The 27,065-nt window shown below is 35.7% G+C and overlaps 3 protein-coding genes and 1 non-coding gene across 8 annotated transcripts; 2 read left to right on the forward strand and 2 right to left on the reverse strand.

Moving 5' to 3' along the window:
* Positions 1 to 835: 835 nt before the first annotated feature.
* LOC107630329 (uncharacterized) lies at positions 836 to 4,715 on the forward strand (the record flags this gene model as incomplete). The annotated part of the gene is made up of 5 exons (XM_016333424.3): positions 836 to 901; positions 1,249 to 1,333; positions 1,608 to 1,745; positions 2,281 to 2,420; positions 2,647 to 4,715. Coding segments are annotated over 5 exons (627 nt in total), but the record flags the coding sequence as incomplete, so codon positions are not given.
* A 117-nt stretch (positions 4,716 to 4,832) lies between these two features.
* LOC107630330 (phosphopantothenate--cysteine ligase 2) lies at positions 4,833 to 8,202 on the reverse strand. Of its 4 annotated transcripts, none has more exons than XM_088509665.1 (10): positions 7,916 to 8,196; positions 7,636 to 7,783; positions 7,348 to 7,471; positions 7,183 to 7,227; positions 7,021 to 7,106; positions 6,498 to 6,550; positions 6,311 to 6,370; positions 5,953 to 6,054; positions 5,443 to 5,562; positions 4,833 to 5,360 (listed from the first exon to the last, which is right to left on the reverse strand). In XM_088509665.1, exons 2-10 carry the CDS (start codon positions 7,781 to 7,783, stop codon positions 5,115 to 5,117), a joined length of 984 nt encoding a protein of 327 aa, XP_088365791.1. In that variant the 5' UTR covers positions 7,916 to 8,196; the 3' UTR covers positions 4,833 to 5,114. The 4 variants fall into 4 exon arrangements, with proteins under 4 accessions (XP_088365791.1, XP_088365792.1, XP_088365789.1 ...); XM_088509666.1 differs by having other exon boundaries at positions 8,006 to 8,195; XM_088509663.1 differs by having other exon boundaries at positions 7,183 to 7,471; positions 7,916 to 8,202.
* Positions 8,203 to 18,999: 10,797 nt separating this feature from the next.
* On the reverse strand, positions 19,000 to 19,071 carry TRNAW-CCA (transfer RNA tryptophan (anticodon CCA)). The gene has a single exon. It is a non-coding gene; the product is annotated as a tRNA-Trp (tRNA).
* Positions 19,072 to 19,997: 926 nt separating this feature from the next.
* Positions 19,998 to 22,933, forward strand: LOC107634392 (uncharacterized). Of its 2 annotated transcripts, XM_088509108.1 has the most exons (4): positions 20,184 to 20,444; positions 20,591 to 20,700; positions 20,952 to 21,151; positions 22,493 to 22,933. In XM_088509108.1, the coding sequence occupies exons 2-4, from the start codon at positions 20,602 to 20,604 to the stop codon at positions 22,494 to 22,496; spliced, it is 303 nt and encodes a 100-aa protein (XP_088365234.1). In that variant the 5' UTR covers positions 20,184 to 20,444; positions 20,591 to 20,601; the 3' UTR covers positions 22,497 to 22,933. The 2 variants fall into 2 exon arrangements, with proteins under 2 accessions (XP_020974432.2, XP_088365234.1); XM_021118773.2 differs by having other exon boundaries at positions 19,998 to 20,700.
* Positions 22,934 to 27,065: the final 4,132 nt, after the last annotated feature.

Consider the following 27,065-nt stretch of genomic DNA (forward strand, 5'->3'; position numbering starts at 1 on the left):
TTACATTGATAAAAATAATTAATTTTTAAAATTTTTTTAAAAAAATCATCTAAACAATCTAATTAGAAAGAACCGAAAAATTTTTATTCTATAAAGTAAAACACTTCTAATTATTTTTATATAAAATTGACTGTTAAAAATTATTAGATGATAATTTAGTTAAATTTAATAAATTATTTAATAAATTTTATAAAAATATTATTTATATATTAAAATTAACTACTAAAATTAGTCATTAATATATTTATATTTATATATATATATAATTTAATTTATTTTTAATATATATTTATATTTTAATATATATTTTATACTAATAATTAATTTTAGTGGGTAATTTTTAACACACTCGCACTTCATAACTATAAACTTCGTGCATACAAAAATTGCTCCCGAGAATTGAGATTGAGGAAAATTTCAGAAAAATAAATAATAAAAGGAAGGAAAGGAAAATAAGAACTGCAAAGATTCAAAGATTCCGTAAGATTCACATATTATTAAACTCAGAGCATCAGAGGTTCGTTGTCATCGAGGGCCATCGCGTATCCTAGGGGGGGGGGGACTTTGCACTTGGGTGGTTCTAGTTTCTGCGTTGCATCGTTGCATTGATTTTCAGGTGGAAGAACTTCCAAAATTTCACCGGAACATTATGAGCAATTTCATAACCCTGTGTAGGCCTCACACACTGTTCTTCTCTTCTTTCATTACTTGCAGATACCTGTTTCAAACCAGGGCTTCTTTAAGGAACCCTAATTGCGATTCCCATTTTCCCTCTTTTTCGTTATACTCTTCCTGGCTCATCGATTCCTGGGGTTCGAGCAGGACTTGACTATGGTTTCGCGTTAATCAGAGGAGAACTCTGGTCAAGGCTTCAAATTGGGACGAACAACAATCCCCTTGGTAAAATACTGAAACTTTTCACTCTAAAGTTCGTTCCTTTTCCCGAAAACAACGAAAAAGGAAGAAAAGGGGAAAAAAAATCAGCCAAAACAGAGTCTTGCAGCTGAAAAGACCACCGATTATAATTTGGGTTTTGCTAAAGTTGAAACTTTTTACTGATTTTTTTTTTTTTTTGAAAACTTCTAGTTATTATTGAATTCAATGCATTTGGGGTTGTCACCTTCATTCGCGAATGGTTGGTTGTGTAGTGGTGTAAATGATGTTAGCCTTTGTTGTAGGAAGAGAATAGGGATGGGAAACTTCCTATGGATACTTGTTTTGACAGTTGATTCTTGAATTGACTATGCTGAAACAACAGAATTGGACAGAGATGCTGATGAAGAACAGATAAAGAGCGCTTATCCACGATTGGCTAAATTCTATCATCCAGATGGTATGTAACTATATTTGTTAATTCCAGCCACTGCTTCATTGAAGGGTTGTATGTAACACTGATTAATGATGGCCTATCTTATCACATCTAGAAGCAATATGTTCATATGGCCATTTAACTTGAAGCTTAGTTTCTGCGACTACTTTGCATTGTGGCATTTACATCTTGTCTTGGATACTAGTAGTTTGCTAGAAGTACAGTTCCACTGTGCTTGTGTTGTTTTCTAAGATGAAAATGTCTGAATACATATAGTAACTCTACTTCACTATTCCAGTCTATGATGGTAGAGGAACCCTTGAGGAAGGCGAAACAGCAGAAGCTAGGTTCATTAAGATCCAAGCTGCTTATGAATTGCTTATAGACAATGAGAAGCGAAGACAGTATGATATGGATAACCGAGTCAACCCTCTGAAGGGAATATCTTTTATGCATCTGACTATCTTCGCAGTTGATTCTAGTTACTTGTTAAGTTTTATCTTTCATAGAGGAACTTCAATATGTTTAACTTTTGCTTTTCTAACTTTTAACCTTTTTGGAACATGTTGTGTGCATTGTCTTTTAATTTCTATACTTCAAAGGTTGGTGAGTAAAACTATGTCTACGATTGAAACAGTTTGACATACAAAGTGTTCACATATTGATATATTAAATTGCCTTATTCCTCAATCTTACAATCCTATAGCAAAGTAGGACATGCTATCAATTTCTTCCCTTGTATAAGCGTGCCAGATTGAGTTACTTAATCAGATATTACTGTTTTGTGTTTCCTATGGAGAATGCATTTATGATGCTTTCTTGTCACTTTTTTATCTTTTGAATCATAGGAGAGTGTCTAAGTTTGATTTGTGAAATCCGTGACCATATCCTTTCTTCTTTTTGTAATCTCATAACACATTACTTCTCTTCATATTGTCAAATGTCAATTGAAGTGGTGTTTTGATTCCTTCAGGCGTCTGAGACATGGATGGAGTGGCTAATGAAAAAGCAAAAAGCTTTTGATCAACGTGGTGATATGGCAGTTGCTGCTTGGGCTGAGCAGCAGCAACAAGAGTTGAATCTACGTGTCCGTCAACTTTCTCGTTCAAAGGTATTAGGGCATACTTAAAATTTATCACTTCCAGGTTTGAGTGAATTTTAAAGAATACAGGGCATAAATTAAGTCAAAACAACAGTTATTTTGAATAGAAGGAAGTAGTTTTTCACCCTAAAGTAGAATTTGTGTTTTGAAATGGCAACAGTATAACATGCTTTTTTTTTTCATTTTCTTTTTTTTTTTTACTTTTATGTGACTGAAATAGTTTGTAAAATCTTAGACGGATCCTGATGAGGCAAGGAAGATTCTGGCTAGAGAGAAGGCAGCTGCTGCTAAGAATTTCTCCAATACCCTTAAAAGGCACACACTTGTTCTCAAGAAAAGAGATTTGATGAGAAGAAAGGCTGAGCAAGATCAAGATAAACATATCAGCCAGCTCTTGGCAGCAGAAGGTCTTGAATTAGATAGTGATGAATGAAAATGGGACATAATTCTCACTTATCAACATAGTTATCGGAACCGAACCGGTAATATGATCGGGTCATCGGATTACTGGTTCAACCGGTGGGTCACTGAATCCGGTCATAATTAAAAAAGTATAAAATTATATAAATAAAATTAAAATAATGTCTTAAAACTTAAAATGTAAGTCTTTACAAACATTAATAATCTAATATCAAGTCTTAAACATAACTAATAATCTAAAAAAAAAAAGATAATAAACTAGTCTTTAGTACAAAATATGTTTTCAATTTATATCAACAAGAGCAAGTGAAAGATAACACAAACATTAAATCAAGTCCAAGGGGTGAGCTTTAAGTTGGCATCAACATCTTCATAGGACAAATTTAGAGCTTGATCAACATTTTTTTCATTTTGATTTGCATCAATATCTTCCATAGCATTATTATAAATTCTTTTAGTGGCAAGATCAGGGGTAGAAGTTGTTGATGATGCTTGTTCTTGAGATGGTGGTGTTTCTGATGGTGTTTGAGATGAAGACATTTTTAAAATTCTAGCAAAAGAAACCAAAAATATTTTCAACAACAAAAGATTTACTTAAGTCAGTTTTTAAGCAATACAGCAATTGCCACCATTTCACCAAAGTTCACTGACTTTGTGATTCAACAAAGTGAACAAACAGCAACTCTAAAAAAATCCAGCAATAAACAACAACAGTTCTAAAAAACACAGCAACTATACAACACAGCAACTCTAAAACACAGCAACCAGCAACAAACAACAACGCCAAAAAACTAAATACAACATCAGCAACCATTAGATTCAAGTTAAACAATAATTCTAACTAAAGTAATAACCATCAGATTCAATAACTCTAAAAAATCAAATACAATAGTAATAACCACCAGATTCAATAATAATACTAACTAAAATATGCTCAGCTTCAACAATTCTAAAATTCAATTACAACAGTCAACAGCAACTACCAGGTTCAGTATTCAACAATTCTAGATTTCTAGTAAAAGACCATGGTAAAAAACTTGAAGGGAGCTCACCTGGATAACTGGTTCCCAGACCGCGACCAAGAAGACGTCCACCACCACCCGACTGACCCGAGGGAGCAGATGCATAGATGTCTTTTGTGAACTTTCTGTCGCCGACGAAGTGAACGTAGGGCAGGAGCACGGGACCGCGACGACGACGAGGTGAGGAGACGAAGTGAGAGACTGAGAGCGACGAGGTGAGGCTGTGACCGTGAGAGACCGAGAGTGACGAGGTGAGCGGAGAGGCGACAAAGTAACGAGGTGAGGGGAGAGACGATGGAGTGACGAGGTGAGGGTGAGCGACTGTCGAGTGTCGACGACGAAGGATCAGAGAGAACGGAGACGAGCACCCGGGGGGGTTCCACACTTCCACTGGAATTAGACTGATTTGATTTCTCAGATTATGGGCAATGGGGAGGGGGGAATAGCCATTAGGGTTCGTTGAAAGGGGAGGGGGGGATCTGAAAGCGAAACGACGTCGTTTCTTTTTTTTTTTTTTTTTTTTTTTGAAAGGAAAAGCACAACCCGGACCGGGTTGAATTAACCGGCCGGATCACCAGTTTTAACGTAAGCCCGTCAGATCAAACCGGGTTCCAGTCGAACCGGTCAGGTCGAGCCGGATTTGATAACTATGCTTATCAATAGCTAATATTTTATTATTATTATTATAAGGAATATAGATGTACATATATGTATTTTGTAACTTACAGTATAAAGATGAATGAGATTTTACTTTCCCAATTGTAGCACTTAATTACTTTGATAGGAAATCCTAGACATCCTGTATGCATATGTAGTTATGTATGCATATGTAGTTATGTATGCATATGTAGTAAAAATTATCTTTGAAAAATTATGAATTATTGATTTTTATTTCCTCCATCAATGATTGAGATGTACCATATACTATACTTTAAACAAGCTAAATCCAATATGGTTAATGCGTTATTTGGTCCCAGTATGCATAATTGAATATCCAAAACACGTTAATGGTTAAATATTCAAAAAAGTAGAAAATTTGTAACCACAATCTCAATATATCTATTCCTAAACTATCTCCTTTTTAACACCCTTTATTTCTATTTTCTCTTCCTTTATTTACTTAAACCACAATCTCAATATATCTATATTGTGTAATCCTTCTTTTCATTTATTCATGGTTTTATTACATACAATGAGAGTTGTCTTGCCATGGAATTGCAACATGGAGAAGTCGTGGAAAAGGTCAAACTCAAAAAGTGATTCACCTCATTCTCTTCGAATCCTCAATGTAAGCTGAATGTCTCTGAGAAAGAAGCTTAATGAGGGGATTCTCTACATCATCATCAGCCTTACTCTTATCTCGTTGAACCGTAATCTTGTCGTCAATGGTGACAACCACCACTTGCTCTTTGCGCGTGGAGAGCTCGTTCGCAACAACAGCATGCATATTGTACTTCTCGAGAGCACCCCGCGCCTTTTTTATAAGAATGTTTGAATCTGTCTCTAACTGTTAACCAGGGAGGAAAGGTAAGTCTATTACAATATCACTCCAAAAAATTATAAAGACCAAATATCCAACCCATCAATACCTTGAAAGATATGCAAAAAGCAACGGGTGCCCAATCTTTCCTAAGCACTGATAGCATCTTTGGCACTTGAACAAGTTTCACATCCAAGATGTGAGATCCAGATTGAATTTTATGTTCTACCTGCATAGGATAAATATATAGCAAGTAGATATTACCAAGTCAAATATATTTTATGAATTGAGGTGTTTTAATTTCAAGATCCTAGCTTTGCAGAGCAATTTTCACGATGATCATCAATCTCAAAATAACCCTTAAATAGTTTCGATGATTCAATAAATGTTTTTCTGCTTATACTTTTCAGTTTTCACAATCTAAGCAGGACTAATTAAGTTATACAGTGTTATCTGTATGCTAATTCTCTAAATAATAACTAACTCTAGCACAGATGTTGAAATTGACATGGTTAATATTCTTGTATCTTAACATATTACAAAATCATTCAAGCCAAAATTGAAGTTAATAAGGGATGAAACTTTCATGGAAAGAAGAATCAACATATCAATTTTATACCATGTCCTTCCAAGGAACATAAAAGTCAGATACTGCAGCAGCAAGAAAGAACATTGCACGTGGGCCAATATCCTTCATTGGCTTTGAAATTATTTGCAGCATCTACAAAATAAAAAACATATTTATCAATGATCAATTTGTGCCAAGATATATAATTATTAAACACTTAAAGTTAAGCTACAAAATAACAAGTGGCTCTAACAATCTGATGAACCCATGGAAATGAAAAATAAAAAATAAACAAATTATTGCTGGCAAACACCAAGAGAGGAAGAAACTATATACACCACGTAACAGATTGCGCTGTATTTTTTTACATGAAATTAATACAAAGAAATTATAGTGAAGTGAAGCTAACCTGAAGATACTCAAATATAGTGCTGAAGGGAAGCTTTAACAGGAGACCACTATTCACTGCCTGCAATAGTATGATATCATAGTAAGGCTATACTTATTAACAAAGACAAAATGAAAAAAAAAAAAAAAAAAAAAAAAAAAAAAAAAAAAAGACGATGAAATGACAAAATCTTAGCTACAGATCATACAGCATGATGATCCACGATAGCGGTCTTCACTGCTTTAGAATAAGCCTCACCGACTGAAGTATATAACAGCATTCAGCAAAATGCAGAAAACCCATATGTTTGAATAAAACAGCAAAATAAGATGAAATGAAGTGGGCATGCAAAATAACATCATTACAAAATATCCAATTAAGTATCACTTTGAGTGGTCTTCATCTAAAGACAAGATTAAAAAGCAAAAAAATTGCATTATATGATGAAATTATATATATGATGGAATTTTGTCAGCCTTTAGCGAATCAAGATAAAAATTAAGAATCTTCTAGAGGAAGAAGAGGGGAAAAAACTTACAAGGCACTTAACATCATTGTTTTATACAACTAACGACCTACATGATCAAGTCTTTTATTTCAGTTTATCACAATTTTTAGTGCAAATTCTAATGTGAAGCATCGCCTAGTAGAGTTATTGGATCATTTTATTTATATTCTTTTCCTTCCCTTTTTTAATGGTACAAGAAGAGGATGAAGCAGAAACCAAAGACCTTGAATGTTTAATCCTTCGGTGGCCTCAAAGCAATCAAGTAAGGGATCATCAGGAAGGGATCTACAGAATGGCTGAAAACTTCCTCTGAACAAGAGTTACAGGTAGTAAGCAACAACACACAAAAAACAAACATAAAAGAAGGATACACAGAAAAATTCACCTCCGGTACAAGAAGATCACAGCATATCCTGCCTTCAGAAAATACCTACACTCAACACAATCAGCAACATTGTATTCATTCCCCTCCAAGAGATCACCAAACAAATATCCAAGAAAAAGTTTCATTGACAAGAACAAGAACAAGAGCAAGTGCAAGAACAAATACTCAGTGGATGTGGCTCCCCTATGACCTGAACTAAAGTTGTCAACATAGCGAACGCACCGCTGCTCCAATGGAGCAGTGGTGCCACCAGAAGTCACACAAACAATTCTCTTACCTATCCCATTTTCTGTGAAGGCAACAACAACAACAACAAAAATCCACCACACATTATGCAGGGCAAGCATAAAAAAACACAAAAGGAGAAATGCCAATAAAAGAAAGCATAATTTTTAATGGTTTAGAACACAATACAATACGATACAAAAGAGTGTCACTGTCACAATCACTTGCCTGAAGATAAAGAATTCAGCTGAATGAAGTGATTCAATTTCTGAATGATATCATTCCTATTCTGGAGAGGTGGAGCAGAATCAAAGAACGCTTTGACTTGTGAATCAAGGGTTTGCTCAGTATCTTGGGATCCATTTGGTGCATCCATCTGAAACAATTACACCCACAATGTCATTTATCATTCAAACCCATGAGAGATAAAGCAGAAGGAATTAGAAAAGTAAAATATATAACCAAAAAAAAATCAATTTTTTTGGGTGCTCAGGATAGAATATCTAACCTTGAAGGAAAGACTTTCAGATTTGGGGGTTATTATTCGCACAAATGAAATTCAAAATTAGTTAGTTAGGGAGAAGAATCAGAATCTTACTGTTGCATGTTTATGAAGCGATTGGGTTCAAGTTTTATATAATCCAAACTTTCAGGAAGAAATAGTTTTGATTAATAGCCGACAATTGGTCCATGAAGATTAAGATTAGCGTGGTGTTTGGAGAGCAAAGGAATTAGATTCTCTCAAGAATTCGGAACCCCACCTTAAATTATGACTGGGTCCATTTTCTGCACCCATACCCGACCCCTCACTCGATAATATCCAAACAGTTCGGGCCAATTTTAAACCGGGTCTTAACAATAAATTGAACCAGAAATTGAAGATGAATAGATGATGAAAGCAGCAGTCAGCAAATGGATAGATATTAATAGGGGTGTACATGGCCCAGCCTGGTCTGGCCCGGCTCCGAACACTTTAGGAGCTAATTTAGTGTGATTTCATTGGGTCTAAGTTCGGGTAAGGGTCTCAAAAATAGATCCGGTCATTATTTCGGGTCGGGTCCGGGCCATATCTCGGGTTACCCGAACTCGGCCCGGTCATCATACACAATTAATATTTTGTGTTATTAGGCTGCGTTTGTTTACAGAGACAGGACACTGAGACAGGGACACAGAGACACAAAATTGTGTTTGGCAGAGGAGACATGGACAGAGACAGTGTGTCCAGAGACACTAAATTAGTGTATTTTGTGTCCATCCTGACAGGAAGGACACGGAGACACTAATAAGGGACACAACTTATTTTTTATTTTTTCTTTCTTTATTTTTGTTAATTTTTCATAATTATATATTTTATTATTATATTTTTCATCTCAAATTTTTTGAATGAAAAAAATGAGAATAAATTGGATTTTCATAATTTGTTCTAGTTTATCACCAAACAGAATACAAGAACACAAAATTTTGTGTCTCTGTCCATCAGTGTCTTGTCCTGTCCTGTTCTCAGTATCTTGTCCTATCCTGTTCTCGAAAACAAACGCAGCCTTAGTGATGGATGATGGCTATTCTTATGTGGAATTTAAATATTGTAAACCTTAATATTTTGTGCTATTAGTCATTATAAGATTATAAGTTAATGTTTTATGTTTAAAATGTATAAGACTTTAGACTAATGCATAATATTGTGTTATTTGTATTGATTTAAATATTTGGTGTTATTAGACAATATTAGTATTGATTATGGTTTTGCTTTAATTTTAAAGAAGGATTGGTTCTTGTTATATTTTTTTAAGTGAATTTTACTATGTGAATTGTGAAATAATGGTTGGAGAACATTCTTCCATAGCCAAACCCTCACTCACATTATCAAACCCACATAACTCTTCACTTCGAGCTCTGATCGCAGCACCATTTGCGGCCACGTGACCGCGACATCGAGCTTTACAAAGCCCAATACATTGTAGGATAAGGAAGTCATGTTTTCTTCCTCATTTTCCTCATTTCCAATTTCAAAATTTATAAGCAAAGATATTGAAAATTGTTAAATTTCGGTTTTTAGGTTCGAATTAGCTTGAGAAAAATGCTTAATCTTGCTTAATTGGTGCTTGAGTAAGGTGATAATCGTAGAACCCTAGTTAACTCATTGATTTTGTATTTTGGGTATACATATGTGAAAATGTGTATTAGGTTTGTATATATGAAAATTGGAGTTTGATTGTGAACATTGGAGTCTTGGTGGAACTTTGGATGTCATTGCTTTGGATCCTTAGGGCTGAGTTTTGAACCTTTTGGTGATGCTTTTAGGTTATACGAGGAAATCGGCTAAGGTATGGTTTAGGTTTCTCGTATTTAGTATATAATGTCTTGTGAAAACTTAGGCTAGAGGGCCATAGGATAGGTTGGAATGATTAAGTATGTTGTATGCTTAGTACTTGTGATAATGATTGATGATATGGATTGAGCATGTGTTGGAGATCATTGTTATGGTAGAAATAGGATGCTAAATAGAGATTGAATAATGATTTACTAGTTGATGGTATTGAATTATGCAAGTAACATAGATTGTTGATAATATTGTTGATTAAAGTGAGAAATTTAGGTGTGAAATTGTGTAATATTGAAGTATGATTGATTGTGGTATGATGTGAGAATTTAGTGCTGTATTGGTATGCTATGATATGTTGCTGTGCTGAATATATGTATAGGAGGTTGGATTTGAGTTTGGGTTTTAATGAAAATTGAGGTTTGAGGTTTTTATGTAAAATAGATTTTTGGCTGAACTTTGGCGAGCCATAACTTGGCTTCTAGATCTCTAAAGCATTTCAAACCTATTTCATATGAAAATTGAGTCTGTGAAGTTTACGCCGTTCGAAGAACGGATGAAAAATGTTTTAAAACAAAAAAGTTATGCGCATCAAAAGTTTGGTATGTAAAGCTGAAATTCTACAGACTTAACCATTTTTTAACTAATCTGCAATGTATGCGTACACGGTCCCTCTATACACGGATGTTTGATTCTGTCCAGCGTACCTGCGTACGTGGACGAGGTAATGCATATGCATGATGGGCAAATTTCACCCACACACGTACACGTGGTCCACATATATGCGTGACCCCTGTTTTCAGCAAATGGGATTTTAGTGTTTTAAACATGATTTTAAACCTCTAAACCTCTAATTTCATTCTTTTAACCCTAGATCTTAGTAGTATGCCTAGTAACAAGATGAAGCTAGAAATAGGTGGTAACTTGGAGATGAAGAAAGTTTGAGAAGTGATGATTTAGATATGAGGAGATAGGTTGTATAAATTTATATATATATATATATATATATATATATATATATATAAATTTACACTTCTTATATTATAAGCCTGATTAAAGAAAGGAATAAAAGTTACATTTGAGCAATCTTTCTTTAAAGTGCGACCCCAAGAGATGGTAGAATGTGAGGATCCCCTTCTTTGTTCCTCCTGGTATTGTACAATCGCCCCCAACGAGATGGTGGGAGGTTAGGATCCCCTCCTTTATCCCTCTTGGGGATATGAGAACGTACATCCTGGGTAGACGCAAGGGTTGTGGTTTCACCCCACTTGCTCTAAGTTGATTAGTATAGATGCTCCCCAGGTAGATGCAAGGATGTAGTTTGCCCCACTTGCTCCGGGTTATGATGAACTATGTATAAAACTGCAAATTTATGATATATAAGTAAAGTTATGCCTATAATGAATGATTATGAATGAATATGAATCAAATAAGGCTTATGCACTTATGTTATATGAGATACGAGTGTCCCTGGGTAAAGTCCTGTGGCTTGCCACCACGTGTTCCAAGTTAAAACTCGATACTCTGCTGACCCTATGACGTAAGAGGTGACTGGGCACTTATAAATTCTTGGAAAGGTTAACCCCCATTGAGCAATTTTATATATATGAGAAAAAGCTATGCATAGACTCTTGGGGATGCGTGTCGGGAGATAGTCTAGGGTTTAGCAGCTGGACTTGTCGGGTTGGCTTGATAACCGACAGATGAGACTTATCAGCCACATGACCAGCATGCATCATATGCATATTGTTTGAATTGCTTGCTTGTGCATTAATTGGGATTGCCTAAGTGATTATAATATGTTATTTGTTATATTTGCTATCTGTATTACTTGTATTCTACTTGTGTTTGCCATTGTTTGCTTGTCTGTCTATGCAATTTCTTCGGAGTTGGAGGAACGGAGGAAAGGCGGAGAGATTGAATGTTTTAGTTTGGATTTGGTTAAGTTAGAAGCTTAGAGGACCACCCGTTTATGATTTTTGTTTTAACTCTTTAAGTTTTATAATCTGAGTGTCGGTGTTTTAGGATTGCCTCTAGCTTTCCCAGGACCTTATATCTTATGTATGCGACACCTTTACCATGTTGAGAACCCCCAGTTCTCATCCCATACAAAATTGTTGTTTTTCAGATGCAGGTCGAGATGCACCTCGCTAGGCGTCTGGAGTTCTCTGCAGCGAAGTGGGCTATTCGGGATTCTACTTTTGTTCTATTTTGTTATATCTATATGTATAGACTCTCCCTATGTATATATGCTTTACTGTTGCACCTCATAGAGGTTTATAGAGAACTAAAGTTACTTTTAATTAACCTCAGTGCCATTAGTCATGATTATGAAATGATTATAAATGAATATAAATGAAATGAGGCCTATGCACTTATGTTATCTGAGATACGAGTGTTCCTAGGTAAAGTACCATGGCTTGCCACCACGTGTTCTAGGTTGAAACTCGATACTCTGTTGACCCTACGACGTAAGAGATGACCGGACACTTATAAATTTCCGAAAAGGTTAACCCCCATTGAGAAATTTTATATATGAGAAAAAAACTATGCATAGACTCTTGGGGATGTGCGTCAGGGGACAGTCCATGGTTTAGCAGCCGAACTTATCGAGTTAGCTTGATAACCGATAGATAAGAATCATCAGCCACACGACAGGCATGCATCATATGCATATTATTTGAATTGCTTGCTTGTGCATTAATTGGGATTGCCTAAGTGATTATAATATGCTATTTGTTATATTTGCTATCTGTATTACTTGTATTCTATCTGTGTTTGCCATTGTCTGCTTGTCTGTTTGTGCAATTCCATCGGAGTTGGAGGAACGGAGAAAAGGCGGAGAGATTGAGGGTTTTAGTTCGGATTTGTTTAAGTTAGAACCTTAGAGGACCAACCGTTTATGGTTTTTGTTTTATTGTTTTTCAGATGCAGGTCGAGATGCACCTCGCTAGACGTCTGGAGTTCTCCACAGCGAATTGGGCTATTTGGGATTCTACTTTTGTTCTATTTTGTTATGTCTATATGTATAGACTCTCCCTATGTATATATGCTTTACTGTTGCACCTCATAGAGGTTTATGGAGAACTAGGGTTACTTTTACGAATTTTGAGTTATGGTTCCTTATATGTATATATATGATTATTCTCTGGGCAGCCTTAGCTTCGCAGGCTAAGTTCGGAGCTTGATATTTTGTACTTTTGACCCTTTACTCTTGCTTTTATATATATGTTTATGAGCCTTAGCTTTCTTCGTACGCACGTAATCCTTTATCGTGAGCATTGCACTTTTAATTTTACGATTTTGTTTTACCTATTTTTCAAGGCTCTTAGTATACTACATTCTTTCGACTATTACACGTATATATATTTTATTTTAGAGGTCGTAATACCACACCACCTTTTTTTACGACTTAAGCATAAAGCTCTGTGTGGTAGGGTGTTACATGTGGTGGTGGAAAGCGGAGCAAATCGAGGCAGTGATGGTAAGGAACAGATCACGATGGCTATGGAGAGGTAGAACAGAGGCGGCATTGGGAGCAAATCAGCGCCGTGAGTTTCTTCTATCTATCTCAATGGCAGCAACGAAAGCAGATCTGACGTTGTGGCATGGAGAGGCACAACCACGATAGTGACTTTAGTTACCAGTGAGAAGAAGAAGAGGAAAAAATGGTGTCTGGTGACATGGTGTTATGAATGGTGATGAAAAAGAAGAAATGGATGGTTGGATGCATTGTGATGATGATGAAGAAGAAGTACCAAATGAAAGTGGCTTGCTTTGGGATCTGGCTGGTGTGGAAGTCCTTATTTGTTCTCTTTGGGCCGAGTCGGATGACCCAAACATTTACCTTGACCCAGTGTGATTGGGTCCAAACCAGTTCTTCAAGCAGGCTAGATTTTGTGCAGCCCTAGAATAATAGTTAAACAATATTTCATTATTAAAAATTAGTTATTAAATTAATTATTATATATTTATATATGTTAATATATATTTTTTAATTAAATAATTATTGTTAAAATAATTAAATCTATTATAATAAATAATTAAATTTGAAATAAATAAATAAATAATTAAATTTATTGTAATAAATATTTAGCCAGATTGTTAGATTTAGATGTCGGATGATAGATACACATACACCCATTCAAGTTGGTGACTTCCAAACACACCTCAACTTCTAACATTAATTGTTTATTAGAATAAATTACCATTTGTACCTATGAAAGATACAGACACTAACAAATGTACCCATATAAGAAAGAAATGACGATTATAACCACAGAAGATGGCCTCCATGTGCCAAGAGTATCCAGACGTTGATTACACAATTAGTCCGTTAGTTTCCGAACCTACGTGGCAACAAAAACCTCCTAAACCTATTTACGTGTGTTGTTACTTTGACATGTGAGTGTTTTAGAGCCAAGTAATACAAAGATTCAAACCCTAGCATCCCTTTCTTCTCCATTTTGACCTTTGCCCTAGAAATTGACAACATTGCATTTTGCGTTGGTCCTAAAATATGAACTGTAGTAGAAGACAACCCTTTAACCCCGAGAGATGTCTCTGCGCAAATTTAACTTGGCTACAAGTAATGCAAGTTGCAACAACGCTTTGAGTTCAAAGAAGAAGAAGGAAAAAAAAACTTGACGGGAGATGCTTCTGTGGGCTGGAGGTTCCGTTGATGGAGTCCGGCATGATGACAAATCCAAATAGATGGTTCATCCGATGTCCTCTTTGGAAGGTAATGGATATGCTTTTATTTTTTTTGTGAAAGTTCTCCTTTTTTGTTTTTTGAATTTCAATTGATACTGGGGTGGGTATATATGTTGATGTTCCAGGTAAGAGACTACAAATATTTTGTGTGGGTGGATGAGATCGAAGAAGGTTGGGAGGGTCTGGCAAAATCATTAGTTAAAAGAAATATGGAGCTTTCTCATGCGAGACAAGAAGATGGGTTGATAATTATTACAGTTGGAGTAGAGAATCATGAGGTTTTATCGATGATGACAAGGAAGATAAAAAAAGTTAAGGCTAAAGTTAAGAGGAGTAGATTGTTGCTTGCAATCTTGGCCTTGGGGGTGATGTTTTGTGTATCTTGTAACTTGTATTTAGTAATCAAAATATAGGAAATTTATATTTTGAGATCATTGTTGTCTATGAAAATGGTTTCTTGTTCTTCGAATGAATAGAGATTGAAAACAATACAACGGATCATGTGATTTATTGTATGCACCCATAGTAAGCCAGTTATGAGCAAAGTCTTCAGGTCTTCTGCTATGGTAAGCTAGGGCAGCACAGACATATCTACAAGGGAGATCAATTAACTGCCACACTCTACAGCTGCATGTTCCTTTGTCTAAGTCTACACCAACCTTTACGGGCAAACACTGCACTTCATAAACATTTCTAGCATCATCTCCTGTCGAAATAGGCCTACATTTATTATGCTCCCTCTTTTCCCTCTCTAATCTGATCTGTTGTACTGGGGTTAACTTTCTATTATATCCTATCAATGCTTTCTTGTTCCTTGCTATAATCCTCATGACGTATCACCTAACCTCTTCCAACATGGTGATGATCGGTTTCCCCTAAACTTCTTAATCTTTGCGTTAAACACTTTACAATTATTGTTTGTGTAGTTGTCCATCTTAGAGTACTCACTAAAATGGGCTCTACTCCACTGTTTTGGTGCACGTTTGTCTAAGTATTCCCAAGTTCGGATATTGATTTTCTTCAATCTTTTCATAGCAAAATTGAAGTCTTGGTTGGTGGTTGCCTTTCCACATGCCCACATACACATTCTCATCTGCTTGTCATTCCACTTCTTTCTGCATAGCACAAAATATGTGGTTGGCTCCTTTGTACATTTTTTGCGCAGCATGTATTAATCTTTGATTATACGAGTACAAATTATGTATACAATGCAAATAATTTATATCAATTCACATTATTAAACTAAATTCAAAATATTTAGTAACTAATTATGCAACTAAAACAATTCAGAACACAATTAGATAATAATATTCAAAGGAGGAAAATGATGGCCAGATAAGATAAGTACTTCTAATAAAGGTAAATATACTTGGTGGCATGCATGCATCTTATCTTCATACATAACCTTGTGTTTTCGTTTACGAAAGAAAGAAATGAATCCCTTTTCGTTAGTAGAGGATGTATGTTGTCATTTAATGGTCTTAGATAAGAAAAATAATTTAAAAAATTCATAAGCCAAACTTTTTATAAAGAAAATAACATCAATTCTGAATTGTTCACTCTGTAAATCAATTAGATATAATAAGTTTTAACAGAGAAAGTCACTGAAGATGGGAGTAAATCAGTTATGTACATAATGGCATTCTAAAATTCAGCAGCTTAAGTCAGTAACTAAAATTCTGTACACAATGACAACACACAAATTCAGTAGCATAAGTGGATAATTATAAAACCAAACAAAACTTGTTCAGCATCATATAAAATTCAACAGCTTAAGACACTAACTATGTAGTCCAACCAATTCAGAACACAATTAAATAATAAAATTCAGTAGCATAATTAAGTAACTAAACCAATTCAAACTACAAGTAGATACTAAAATTCAGCAGCTTAAGTCACTAACTAAAATTCTATACACAACAACAACACTAAATTCAGCAGCATAAGTGGATAATTATGCAACCAAACCAAACTTGTTCACCATCATATAAAATTCAGCAGTTTAAGTCACTAACTATGTAGTCTAACCAATTCAGAACACAATTAGATAATAAAATTCAGCAGCATAATTAAGTAACTAAACCAATTCAGATCACAAGTACATAATAAAATTTAGCAGCATAAGAAAAAAATTAATTAAGCTTTCCAAGATTGTACACAATCATATAATAAAATTCACCATTTTAAGTCACTAACTATGCAGTCCAACAATCCAGAACATTAGGTCAATAAATATTGAAGAAAAACAATTATGCACACATTAGTGTACTAAAATTCAGAAAATTAAGGGCTAATTTTATGCATATTATATAACTCAACAAACGACAATAAAACTCAAGTAGGAGTGATAAAATCCTTCTGAATATATGACATGAAGTTAAACCTGTTTGCTCTGAGATCTCCAATATCCTCTTCCAGTATCTCTAAAAACCACTTCCAACTATTTTTGTTCCCGAATTCCACAATTGCATAGGCAATTGGGTATATGTGGTTATTAGCGCCCTGCCCTATGGCTGTAAGCAACTGACCCCCATAATACCCTCTAAGAAAAGTCCCATCTAACCCTATCAATGGTCTACATCCTTAATTGAATCCCTTTTAGCAGGCGTCAAAACATACATAAATTTAAAGAAATAGAGGGTTTGAATCAGGATGTGGATTCGTGTGGATTCTCATTGTGGACCCTAGATAGTCTTGACTCTTGAGTATCTCATTTGTACAGTCACAAAGTCTTGCATATTGAGCAATCTCAGAACACTCAATCCTCTCCTTTGCTTTGACTATGGATCTGTAGATTTTCCTCTCATTGATCAACATGTCATACTCAGCTCTAAAGAATTGATTAGCGTCCCTCACTGTCAAACTTGGTTGCCGCTTTATTCTCTCCTCCAATTCATCAACAACCCGTTCACCATTAGCTGATTTACAATGATTGTCTCTGCTGCATGTGTGTTTATTAACAAAAGTCTTCACCTGATAACCCAAAGAAAATGACCTCTTATCACAGTATGTTTTCCAAGGACAACCTTTATCATAGCATATTGCTTTCCTTCTTGTTGAGTCAAAACGAGGAAAGAATATGCTTCTTCCAAGGTTGATGTTAAACTTCTGAACTGCCTTTCTGAATTGATTAAGTATTTCAAACTCCATCCCTAACTCCAACTGGACTTGCCTAATAGGAGCATCAACATTGCTCTAAGGAAAAACTAGAGGCTGATCTGCATCTTCATCACTTGCTATACTCCTCAGTTCTTCTGACTCATAACAATAATATCCAACATTTTCAATAGAGTAGTCCTCTTCATCAACAGGGATATAAAAGGATGGAGGCTTCTTAGGATCAAGGTTGGGTATGAATGATTGTCTGGTGGGGAGAAACCTCTTTGCTGATCTTCTCTTGTTCACTTTAGGCCTTACCTCAGCCTGCTCATTTGGATTTAATTTGGGGAGAACTATTCGTATCAGATGGTGGAATTGAATCTGATTCAGGGTTTGATTGTGAGAGTGGGTTCCTATATGACTGTGGAATGTACTGAGTTAATTGTTCAACTGCTTGGCCTTCGTTCTCACTAGATCATGTACCAAAAACTTGTGTTGGAGATGTTGAACTAGCATTATGCCTTGGTTGCTGGTCATGCTCATTGGGGTGCTGTGAAGGCTGGGGCTGATTGGATGGTGGCTCATTTGGTTGCACATGTGTTTTGGGAGGTTGGGATACCTACTTTGGTGATTGGGTTGGTTGAATTGGTTGTTGCGATCTTTCTTGGGCCACATTGCAACTGCCCTCATCTTGGAACTGAACTTCAACATGCTTACTTGTTTTATGGGCTTCTTCCCTATTCTGGGCCTGACCCCTACTATGGGCCTCCATGACAGTCTATACATGACCTACTATTTTAGCATTATTATCATCCTCAACAACTACAAGTCTTCTTTTTGGAGTCTTTTTCGGAGTTGGAATCCTCTTAGCATAGGTCTTTAACCTCATCTTTATAGGAGTGATGTTCTCTTCAACTATAACAGAAATATTTATCGGGTGCTCTGTATATAGCTTAATCCTGTTACCATTTTTCACAGCTGCCTCATACATTTTAACTAAGTCCATATTAGCTCTTAACATTTTCATTCCATTATCAAGCTCTTTATCTGGTTTTAGCCAATGAAAATTAGTGATAGACGTATATCCAATGTCATTCAGCAAATCACTAATGAAAAATTTATTTAGGGTATTGACATTAATCCTCTTAATCTCTGTTACTTTCCTACTAATATATAACATCTTCTCATATGGACCTCTTTCAAACCTTCCTCTATGATTAATAGAAAGAGTTATATGGATAGTGGTTAGATGAAAAATTGAATTTTTAGGAAAGGTTAGGCAAAGATAAATGTCAAAAAAGATAAGCAAAGGTAAATTCTATTTCACAAATTTTGGACAATATACAAGAACCATAACATAAATAAAGAAAAATTTATATGACTTTGGCCCATTACGGGACTAGGCCCGTTGAAATACAAAAAAATTGTTGATCCGGCGGTAGCTTTACGGATCGGGATATTGAACCCGACGTGAATCGAACACGCAACCTTCTGATCTGGAGTCAGACGCGCTACCATTGCGCCACGGATCCACTTGTCACTTCCTTCGCATATTAATATTTAAATATCCATCATCTTACTACCACCCCCTTGTTTACTGATCAGTCCCCAAACGAAATCAGAAACAGAAACCGAAACGGAAAAAAAAAACAATTCCCGCCAAGCTCAACAAACTTATCAAGCGTTTTCTCTCTCTAGAAATTCCCACCAACAAACCAACTCGTAGCTCATTCTCCATTTCTCGCTGGAAAAAACACAATCTCGGTGGTGAAAGGTTACAGTGAGAAGAAGAATCGGAAATGGCGGCGGAAGGAGGTTCCGATCAATTCATCGACATCGTTAAGCTCTCTCCTCCGGCAAAGTTCCCGGCGGCATTCCCCCAGGACCTCAAGGTGGCTCCCTCCTTGAAGCGCCGCCGCTCTGGCGGTGACACGTGGGTGGTGTCAGTGTTCGTGATAATCCACGTGGGCGTCTTCATCGCAACGGCGACTGCGCCCTAAAAACCCTCGGAAGGTTCTCCTTCCAGCCTCTCTCTGAGAATCCTCTCTTAGGCCCTTCTCAGTCCAAGTGAGTTCTTTTATTTCTTCCAAAGATTCTCTGAATCTGAAATCTTTTTCTGGTTATCAATTAATCGGAACTTCTCGTTTTGATTTTTGGTTGGTGCAGATTAGAGGAAATGGGAGCGCTTGGGCGGAATTTCTTGACAGAGTATCACCAAACTTGGCGTCTTTTCACCTCTCCATTTCTTCATGCTGGGCTCTTCCACCTCCTCCTCAATCTCTGCAGTATCATCTTCATCGGAATTCACCTAGAGCACGAGCTTGGACCGTGTAATTATATTTTTCCTTTTACAATACTTTTCTTTAGCCTTTTAGGGTTCGGATTCTACTGTCAATTGTTTATTCTGTTGATTGGAGATAAAATTGCTGATGAATGATGAATATTTTATTACTCGCAGTAAGGATTGCTGTAATCTATGCAATGTCTGCATTTGGGGGAGCCTTGATGGCTTCTCTTTTTCTTCAGCACACCCCAGCTGTTGCCTCTTCTGGGGCTTTGTATGGATTACTCGGAACTTTACTCTCGGAGCTCATTTGGAACTCGGAATTATTAAAGCATTGTTGTGATTTTTGTAATTAATGTAACTTGGTTTGATTTCTGTGAATTTATATTAGTTGTTGTTAACTTTGACAAAATGAAAAAACTTAAGCATCAATTTTATATTAGTTGTTAATTTCTGTACAATCACCTCCATGCTTAGCCCAAAGGGAAGCTCGTGGAAGATACGAGACCGCCCCTGCTTCAGCTAAAAAGGGACCCTCATCTTGTTCTTGTTGCTGAGAACAGCCACCACAGGCTTCCAAGAAGAAATTGTGGCGGCATTTAAGTTGGAAGAAGCAAAATGGTGATTGTGGAACCTAGAAACAGAAACACCCAACATTGACATTGTTGCCATGCTTCTCTACTGTTTGACTTTTTATCCTTTCTTCAACCTTCACATCTCTTAACTCCTTCAATCTTATCAATATTTTGTTTCCTTGTTGAAAACAGCATTTTCCTCCATGGTGGACAGGAAGAACGAAGAGATGTCCACTTCCGAGCTATCTGGTGGGGCAAGGATTCACTATATTTTCCAATCCATCTTTGTGAATAATTTAGAGGTATATTCCTTGTATTTACATATGGCATAAAGCTCTAATAGAAAATGAGATATAGGTATAAAGTGACACAAAGATGAGAATATGGATATTTCTAAGTTTTATGGCACCACATGACAAATGAGTATGAAATTAACTTAAAAACAGAATTCTGAAGTTAGTTAGTTATTATAAAAATGTTTGTATTTATGTAGATACTATTTTCAATCTATCTATCTTCCCTTGCTTCATCATCTCTTCCTTTGATGATGCAGCAAGCTGTGACAATGCAACAGATGCAATTCCAGCAAGCTCTGCTTATGCAACAAACCATGACTGCACAGCAAGCTGCCAATAAAGCCGCCACCATGAAGTCTGCAACAGAGTTAGCGGCAGCCCAAGCTGCTGAAATAAGTAAGAAACTGAAAGCTGATGGACCTGAAATTGAAAGGAAAGAAACAAAACAGAAATTCAGGTCTGTTTACTTTGTCAATTTTTCCTAGTGTAATTGTTCTACCGGTGCTTCTTGACTACATTTTCAATGTTTTTATTGTTGCAACTAATTCATTTTAGGGTGTCCTACATAAGTATCATGAACCCATTAGAGTGCTTGAAATAGATTTATAAGTTTGGTAAAGGTGCCTGAGGTTTTTGTCATTTTAATGTTTTAGGAAAAAAAAATCATAATCTTGTCCCCATTTTGAAAGGGGTATATGTTTTACTATATTTAAGAGTTTTGGGTTTAGTGTGAGTGCAATGCATCATTTGCTTTTTTATCTTTATATATATTACACAATTGCCTTTGTATTATAGAAGCTTGCAGTTTTATGTGCCATAGCTTTGAGGTTGAGTAGCATATCTTTTTATTGTGAATATGCATTCTCATCAATCATAAGGGTTCCCCCCTCAATGTGTGCAATTGCTGTGCATAGTGTTTTAAAATTGTTGCATGTTGATCTGTCTTTAAAATAGATGGCTGAATGGCTGTGGAACAAGCAAAGTTTAGATTGTGGTTAGGGATGGAAATAGGCCAGGCGGCCTGCCAGGGGCCTGCAGCCTGGCCTGTGTTTGGCCTGGCCTGGCCTGACTTGTTATAAAATAGGCACAGGCTTAGGCTGTTATAAAGGCCTTATTATGTTAATAGGCCAGGCCCAGACTCACTAATTAGCCTGGCCTGGTCTGTCAGGTCTGTCTGGGCCTTTTAATACATAATTATATATATATAAATAATTTTTTTATTATTAACAAAATAATGAGATATTTTAAATTTACTATATTTAATTATAAATAATTTTGTATATTTTAAATACTTTAAAATTTAAAAATTCTAATAAATATTAAATATGACATTTTATATATAAATATGTTTATTAAAAAATATTTTTTTTAAATAATATTTTTATTTTTGTAAAAAAAATTAGCAGGCCTTTTAACAGGCTTCAGGCCAGGCTAGGCTGAATAACAGGCTTAGTACTTTGAAAAAAGCCTATAGCAGGCTGCAGGCTAGGCTCAGGCCAATCAACTACATGACAGGCCAGACCTATTAAGAACAAAGCCTGGCCTGACCTTGCCTGTTTCCACCCCTAATTGTGGTGACAAAATCTTGTTTGTATATTATTTCTTTTTGTCCTTCATTTTCATATGCTAACAAAGGTCTTTAATTCATTAATTCAAGCTTGTAGCTGATGTATGTTTTTGAGGTAAACAAAATAAGCCTTTTTTATTTTATATCATCTTTCAACAACACATGATTTCACAATTTAAAACCTTATTCACCAACAAGAAGCTAATAATTACATTGGATATGCTTTTGAAGTTAAACAACTTGAAGTTCGACCTTGCATTCTTAAGCAGAGGAGTAAGACAACTAGGAAAAGCAATAATCAGGAGTAATCTGCAGGATTATTATTACGGTGAAGAACTCGGTTATGAAGCTTGGAGACAATTTGACTCGGTTATGAAGCTTGGAGACAATTCAAATTGTCAGGATACGAGAATGAGGCATGGCTCTTACATGGAGAGTGAAACAAAAATACTGGAATTTGTGGTTCCTAGTCCATGGAATTGGTTCACAAAAATTGTTCAATGTTGTTGAGTGTTTGCTTTCCCAAGCTGTGTGTTCGAAGCACTGTGTTATTTTTGTTTTTTATTTTATCTGATAAATAATGGGCACTTATGCTCCCAAATCCTGATCTGTTGATTTCACAATGAATCCTGAATCCTAAAGAATATAATATTTACTAGAAAACATTATAAAGTATAATTAATTTGCCTCTCTGCGTATCGCGCGGGTCTCACTCTAATAGATATTGAAGGCTAATGTTGGAATGGAAATTATAGTAGTTTCACTATTGATGTTACTTCTAAAATTTAACTTTGGTTATTTCATATTTTCATGTATCTCTGATTTTTGTTGAAAACAGTTCCTATTTTCCATAATCGTTGATATTTTCTCGCTAAACAAAATGAGTCAATTATTTATTAATTCTTAACAAGTAGTTTGGGTATAAAGTGAAGCCTTCATTTATTCATATAGATATATTCTATGTTTTGAAATGTTCTTTCTTTCAGTAGTTAGGAGGAGGATGTAAGTAAATTTAATAGGAATATAGATAAATCACTTCTTGCAATTATTATTTTTTATTGGTGTTGACTGATTAACAATCATTATTGCAGAAAAGAAGGCTTTTCTGTTAAACAGGAGCAGCTCATCAGATCAGTTTTTGTAATATTCTATCTTGAATAGCATTTTCATGGTAAATAGATGGTAAAATTTTAGCTATGCTTAGATGGAAATGCTCCTGTATTCTGGGTTTTCAGTTTAATGAGGAAACTATCACTTCAAATGGGCGAAATCACAATCTTAATCTTTAGTTAGAGGCCTTCTTATGCAATATCAAAATGAAAAATAAAATCCGAAGAAAAAAAAAGAGTCCTATAAAAAATCGTTTGTTCTCCAGTCCAATATTAAAATGCTATATAATATGTATGATGTATCAATCATGCTATGCGTAACACCAAGAGTGTGCCTCATTTTTGAAGTTTCTACATCTGCGTATGTTTGTAAAAATATTAAATTTTATTTAAACTAAAAAACCTATAAACTTTGCCCTAGTGAGAAAGGTCCATTTTCTTGATGACAAATAGAACAAAATAAATATTTAAATACTCTTAATAATGTAAAAACTTATGAGACCTAGTTTAACAATAGTTCTTCTCAAATAAAAATTTAATGTTACGAACGATTTATAAATGAACTTTATTTTTTTTTTTGGCCCTTAGTAATTGTGCATTGCTTTTCTCTATCTTTTTTAACCTCAGTTCCTAGATGGTGTCCTGAATGAATATCCACAAGAACCAGAACCTTTGAAATCACCCGCAAATTGGTTTAGAAATCATATAATTTGGAGTTGAAATTGTTCAGACAACGATTTTGATTACAAACAACAACGATTTAAAACAGACAAGTAGGTTGGGAAGAATGATTCTTGTTTGCAGGTAAAATGACAAGTGGGAGAGTCACAAGGATCCATATTATAATGCCTTTTTATAAATTATTTGTTTAGTTTGTTGAGTACGAGGCAGACAAACTTTGTTCTTGCCAAAGTATCACACAACTTCCAAACATAAGAAAGAAAAACCAATAAAAAAATTACAAATCCATCACAAGTTTTTTCTTGGCTCACCAAGGCAAACACAAATTAAATGACATTCTAATACACTTTGAGTTCAACCAATGCAAAAGAAAGCTGACTTAACCACTAGATTTTAAAACTGACAATATTTTATGTCACTGTCACTACACTAGGAAAACATTTTAAAAAAAAACCTACAGATTTTAATATTATATGTTTCTCATTTCTCAAGGCTTAAATATTAAATTTTGGAGGGTTCAACTTCAAACCTTTAACTGTCATTCATTTCCCGGAACCTGGCAAATGCCTTTTTATGAATAAGCATCTTATAACTGTCCCCTGCCTGCACCTCAAGGCTAGAATCTAACTTCTTCTGCTGACTTCCAAGTCCTGCTCTATTCTCCATGGCTTGTGCCTGTACTGGCTCTACCATTCCACTCCCATCCTTTCCAAGTCCCTGTGCATCAAATTATAAATTCAAGAACAACCAAGCACAATATTGAAATATTAGAATCCTTCAAATCAGAGATATGTTGTGAGAGAACATCAAATTTCCAGGGGTATCCCATCAAGTCTACAGGTGCAATTTGATAAAATAAAATAAAAAGGACAGCTCAGTGCACCCGTGACCTTGTGGTCACACAGAGACAACTAATGCTTTTAGAATGTGTTTTAAGTTAATTTCATACTCATTTGTCATATGGTGCCATAAAACTTAGAAATATCCATATTCTGGTCTTTGTGTTACTTTATACCTATATCTCATTTTCTATTAGAGCTTTATGCCATATATAAATACCAGATTATACCTCTAAACTATTTACAAAGATGGATTAGAAAATATAGTGAATCCTTGTCCCACCAGATAGCTCGGAAGTGGACATCTCTTCGTTCTTCCCGTCCACCATGGAGGAAAATGTTGTTTTCAACAAGAAAACAAAATATTGATAAGATTGAAGGAGCTAAGAGATGTGAAGGTTAAAGAAAAGATAAAAAGTCAAACAGTAGAGAAGCATGGCAATAATGTCAATGTTGGGTGTTTCGATTTCTGGGTTCCACAATCACCATTTTGCTTCTTCCAACTTAAATGCCACCACAATTTCTTCTTGGAAGCCTGTGGTGGCTGTTCTCAGCAACAAGAATAAGACAAGATGAGGGTCCTTTTTGAGCTGAAGCAGGGGCAGTCTCGTATCTTCCACGAGCTTTCCTCTGGGCTAAGCATGAAAGTGATTGTACAGAAATTAACAACTAATATAAAATTGATGCTTAAGTTTTTCATTTTGTCAAAGTTAACAACAACTAATATAAAATCACAGAAATTAAACCAAGTTACATTAATTACAAAAATCACAACAATACTTTAATAATTAAAATTACAGAAATCACAAAGAGGGAGTTACCGGATGGGAGAGGCTGACAATGGTGATGAAGCGCAGGGATGGTGTGCGAGCACGACTTGGTGCGAGATGGTGACGACCGATGACACGAAGAGCGACAGAGACCTTGATTGTGAGACCGGAGACGAGAGAGGGAGAGAGCTTCAGTGCGACGCTGATGAGAAAACTTTTGCGTGGTCTAGAAATTTGCGGATAAATCCTCGTTGCAAGTGTAGTTTCTAAACCTTCAAAAGTCCTTTCATACAAATGTTTTGGTTGTCACAAGTAACAAACCCCTTTTAAATTGATAACCGAGTATTTAAACCTCGGGTCGTCTTTTCAAGGAATTGTAGGGAGGTATGTTCTTATTATTGGTTATGAGTCTTGTAAATTGGGGGTTTTAGAAAGTAAGGAAGCAGTATGTTGCATAAGAAGAATAAGATAAATAAATATCTATAAAATAAACTCTTGGCAAAGTATAAGAACTGGAAGTCCTATCCTTATCAATTGTGATGAGAATTGGATTTTAATCCCACTTGGTCAGCCTTTACTAAACAAAGGAAAGTTAAGTGGGCTGATTGGCTTGATTCTCAAGTCCTAGTCAACTCCTGTAGAGAGACTAGCTTTAGAGCAATCCTAGTTCAATCAGAATCTGCCAATTTCAACCTCTGTTTTATTTGACAACTCAAGCATCGCCAATTACCTTAACCAAAGCCAAGAATGTAGAAAGCTAAATTAAAATCATAAATATCTGGAATACCTCAAATAAAATACATTCAAAGTAGTAAAATCTAACATGGCAAAGTTCATAAGCCATTGAAAAAATAAATAAAAATAAAAAATCTGGGATTGAGAGTCACTCCTAAAACTAAAAGAAGTCCTAAATCCTAATCCTAAGAGAGAGGAGAGAACCTCTCTCTTTTGAAAACTACATCTACTGCTAAAATTGTGAATGTGAGAGCCTGCTTATGAATGGATGCAATCCCCCACTTTATACCCTTTAATCTGTGTTTTCTGGGCTGCGAAATGGGTCGAAAACAGCCCGAAAATCACTGGAGAAGAATTCAAACACGCTGATTTCCGCCACTGCAACGCGGCCGCATGGATCACGCGGTCGCATCGCCTATCATCAGGGGAACTATAGCATATTATATATCAAATCGAAGCCCCGGACGTTAGCTTTCCAACACAACTGGAACCGCGTCGTTTGGACCTCTGTAGCTAAAGTTATAGCCGTTTGAGTGCGAAGAGGTCAGGCTGGACAACTTAGCAATTTCTCCAACTTCTTGTATTCCTTCCACTTTTGCATGCTTCCTTTCTATCCTCTAAGCCATTCCTGCCCTGTAATCTCTGAAATCACTTAACACACATATCAAGG

This window comes from Arachis ipaensis, chromosome B3 (assembly GCF_059453495.1).
Source record: "Arachis ipaensis isolate K30076 ecotype BB chromosome B3, ASM5945349v1, whole genome shotgun sequence".
Taxonomy (NCBI): Eukaryota; Viridiplantae; Streptophyta; class Magnoliopsida; order Fabales; family Fabaceae; genus Arachis; species Arachis ipaensis.

Excerpts from the sequence above, each read along its gene's own strand:
- LOC107630330 (XM_088509663.1), bottom strand. The coding sequence starts at position 7,783 with ATGGATGCACCAAATGGATCCCAAGATACTGAGCAAACCCTTGATTCA. Across the intron at positions 7,472-7,635 it reads GCTGAATTCTTTATCTTCAG|AAAATGGGATAGGTAAGAGA; the intron begins GCAAGTGATTGT and ends TTGCCTTCACAG. Across the intron at positions 6,055-6,310 it reads CTATATTTGAGTATCTTCAG|ATGCTGCAAATAATTTCAAA; the intron begins GTTAGCTTCACT and ends TTTATTTTGTAG.
- LOC107634392 (XM_021118773.2), top strand. The coding sequence starts at position 20,602 with ATGGTGGACAGGAAGAACGAAGAGATGTCCACTTCCGAGCTATCTGGT. Across the intron at positions 20,701-20,951 it reads TCTTTGTGAATAATTTAGAG|CAAGCTGTGACAATGCAACA; the intron begins GTATATTCCTTG and ends TTGATGATGCAG.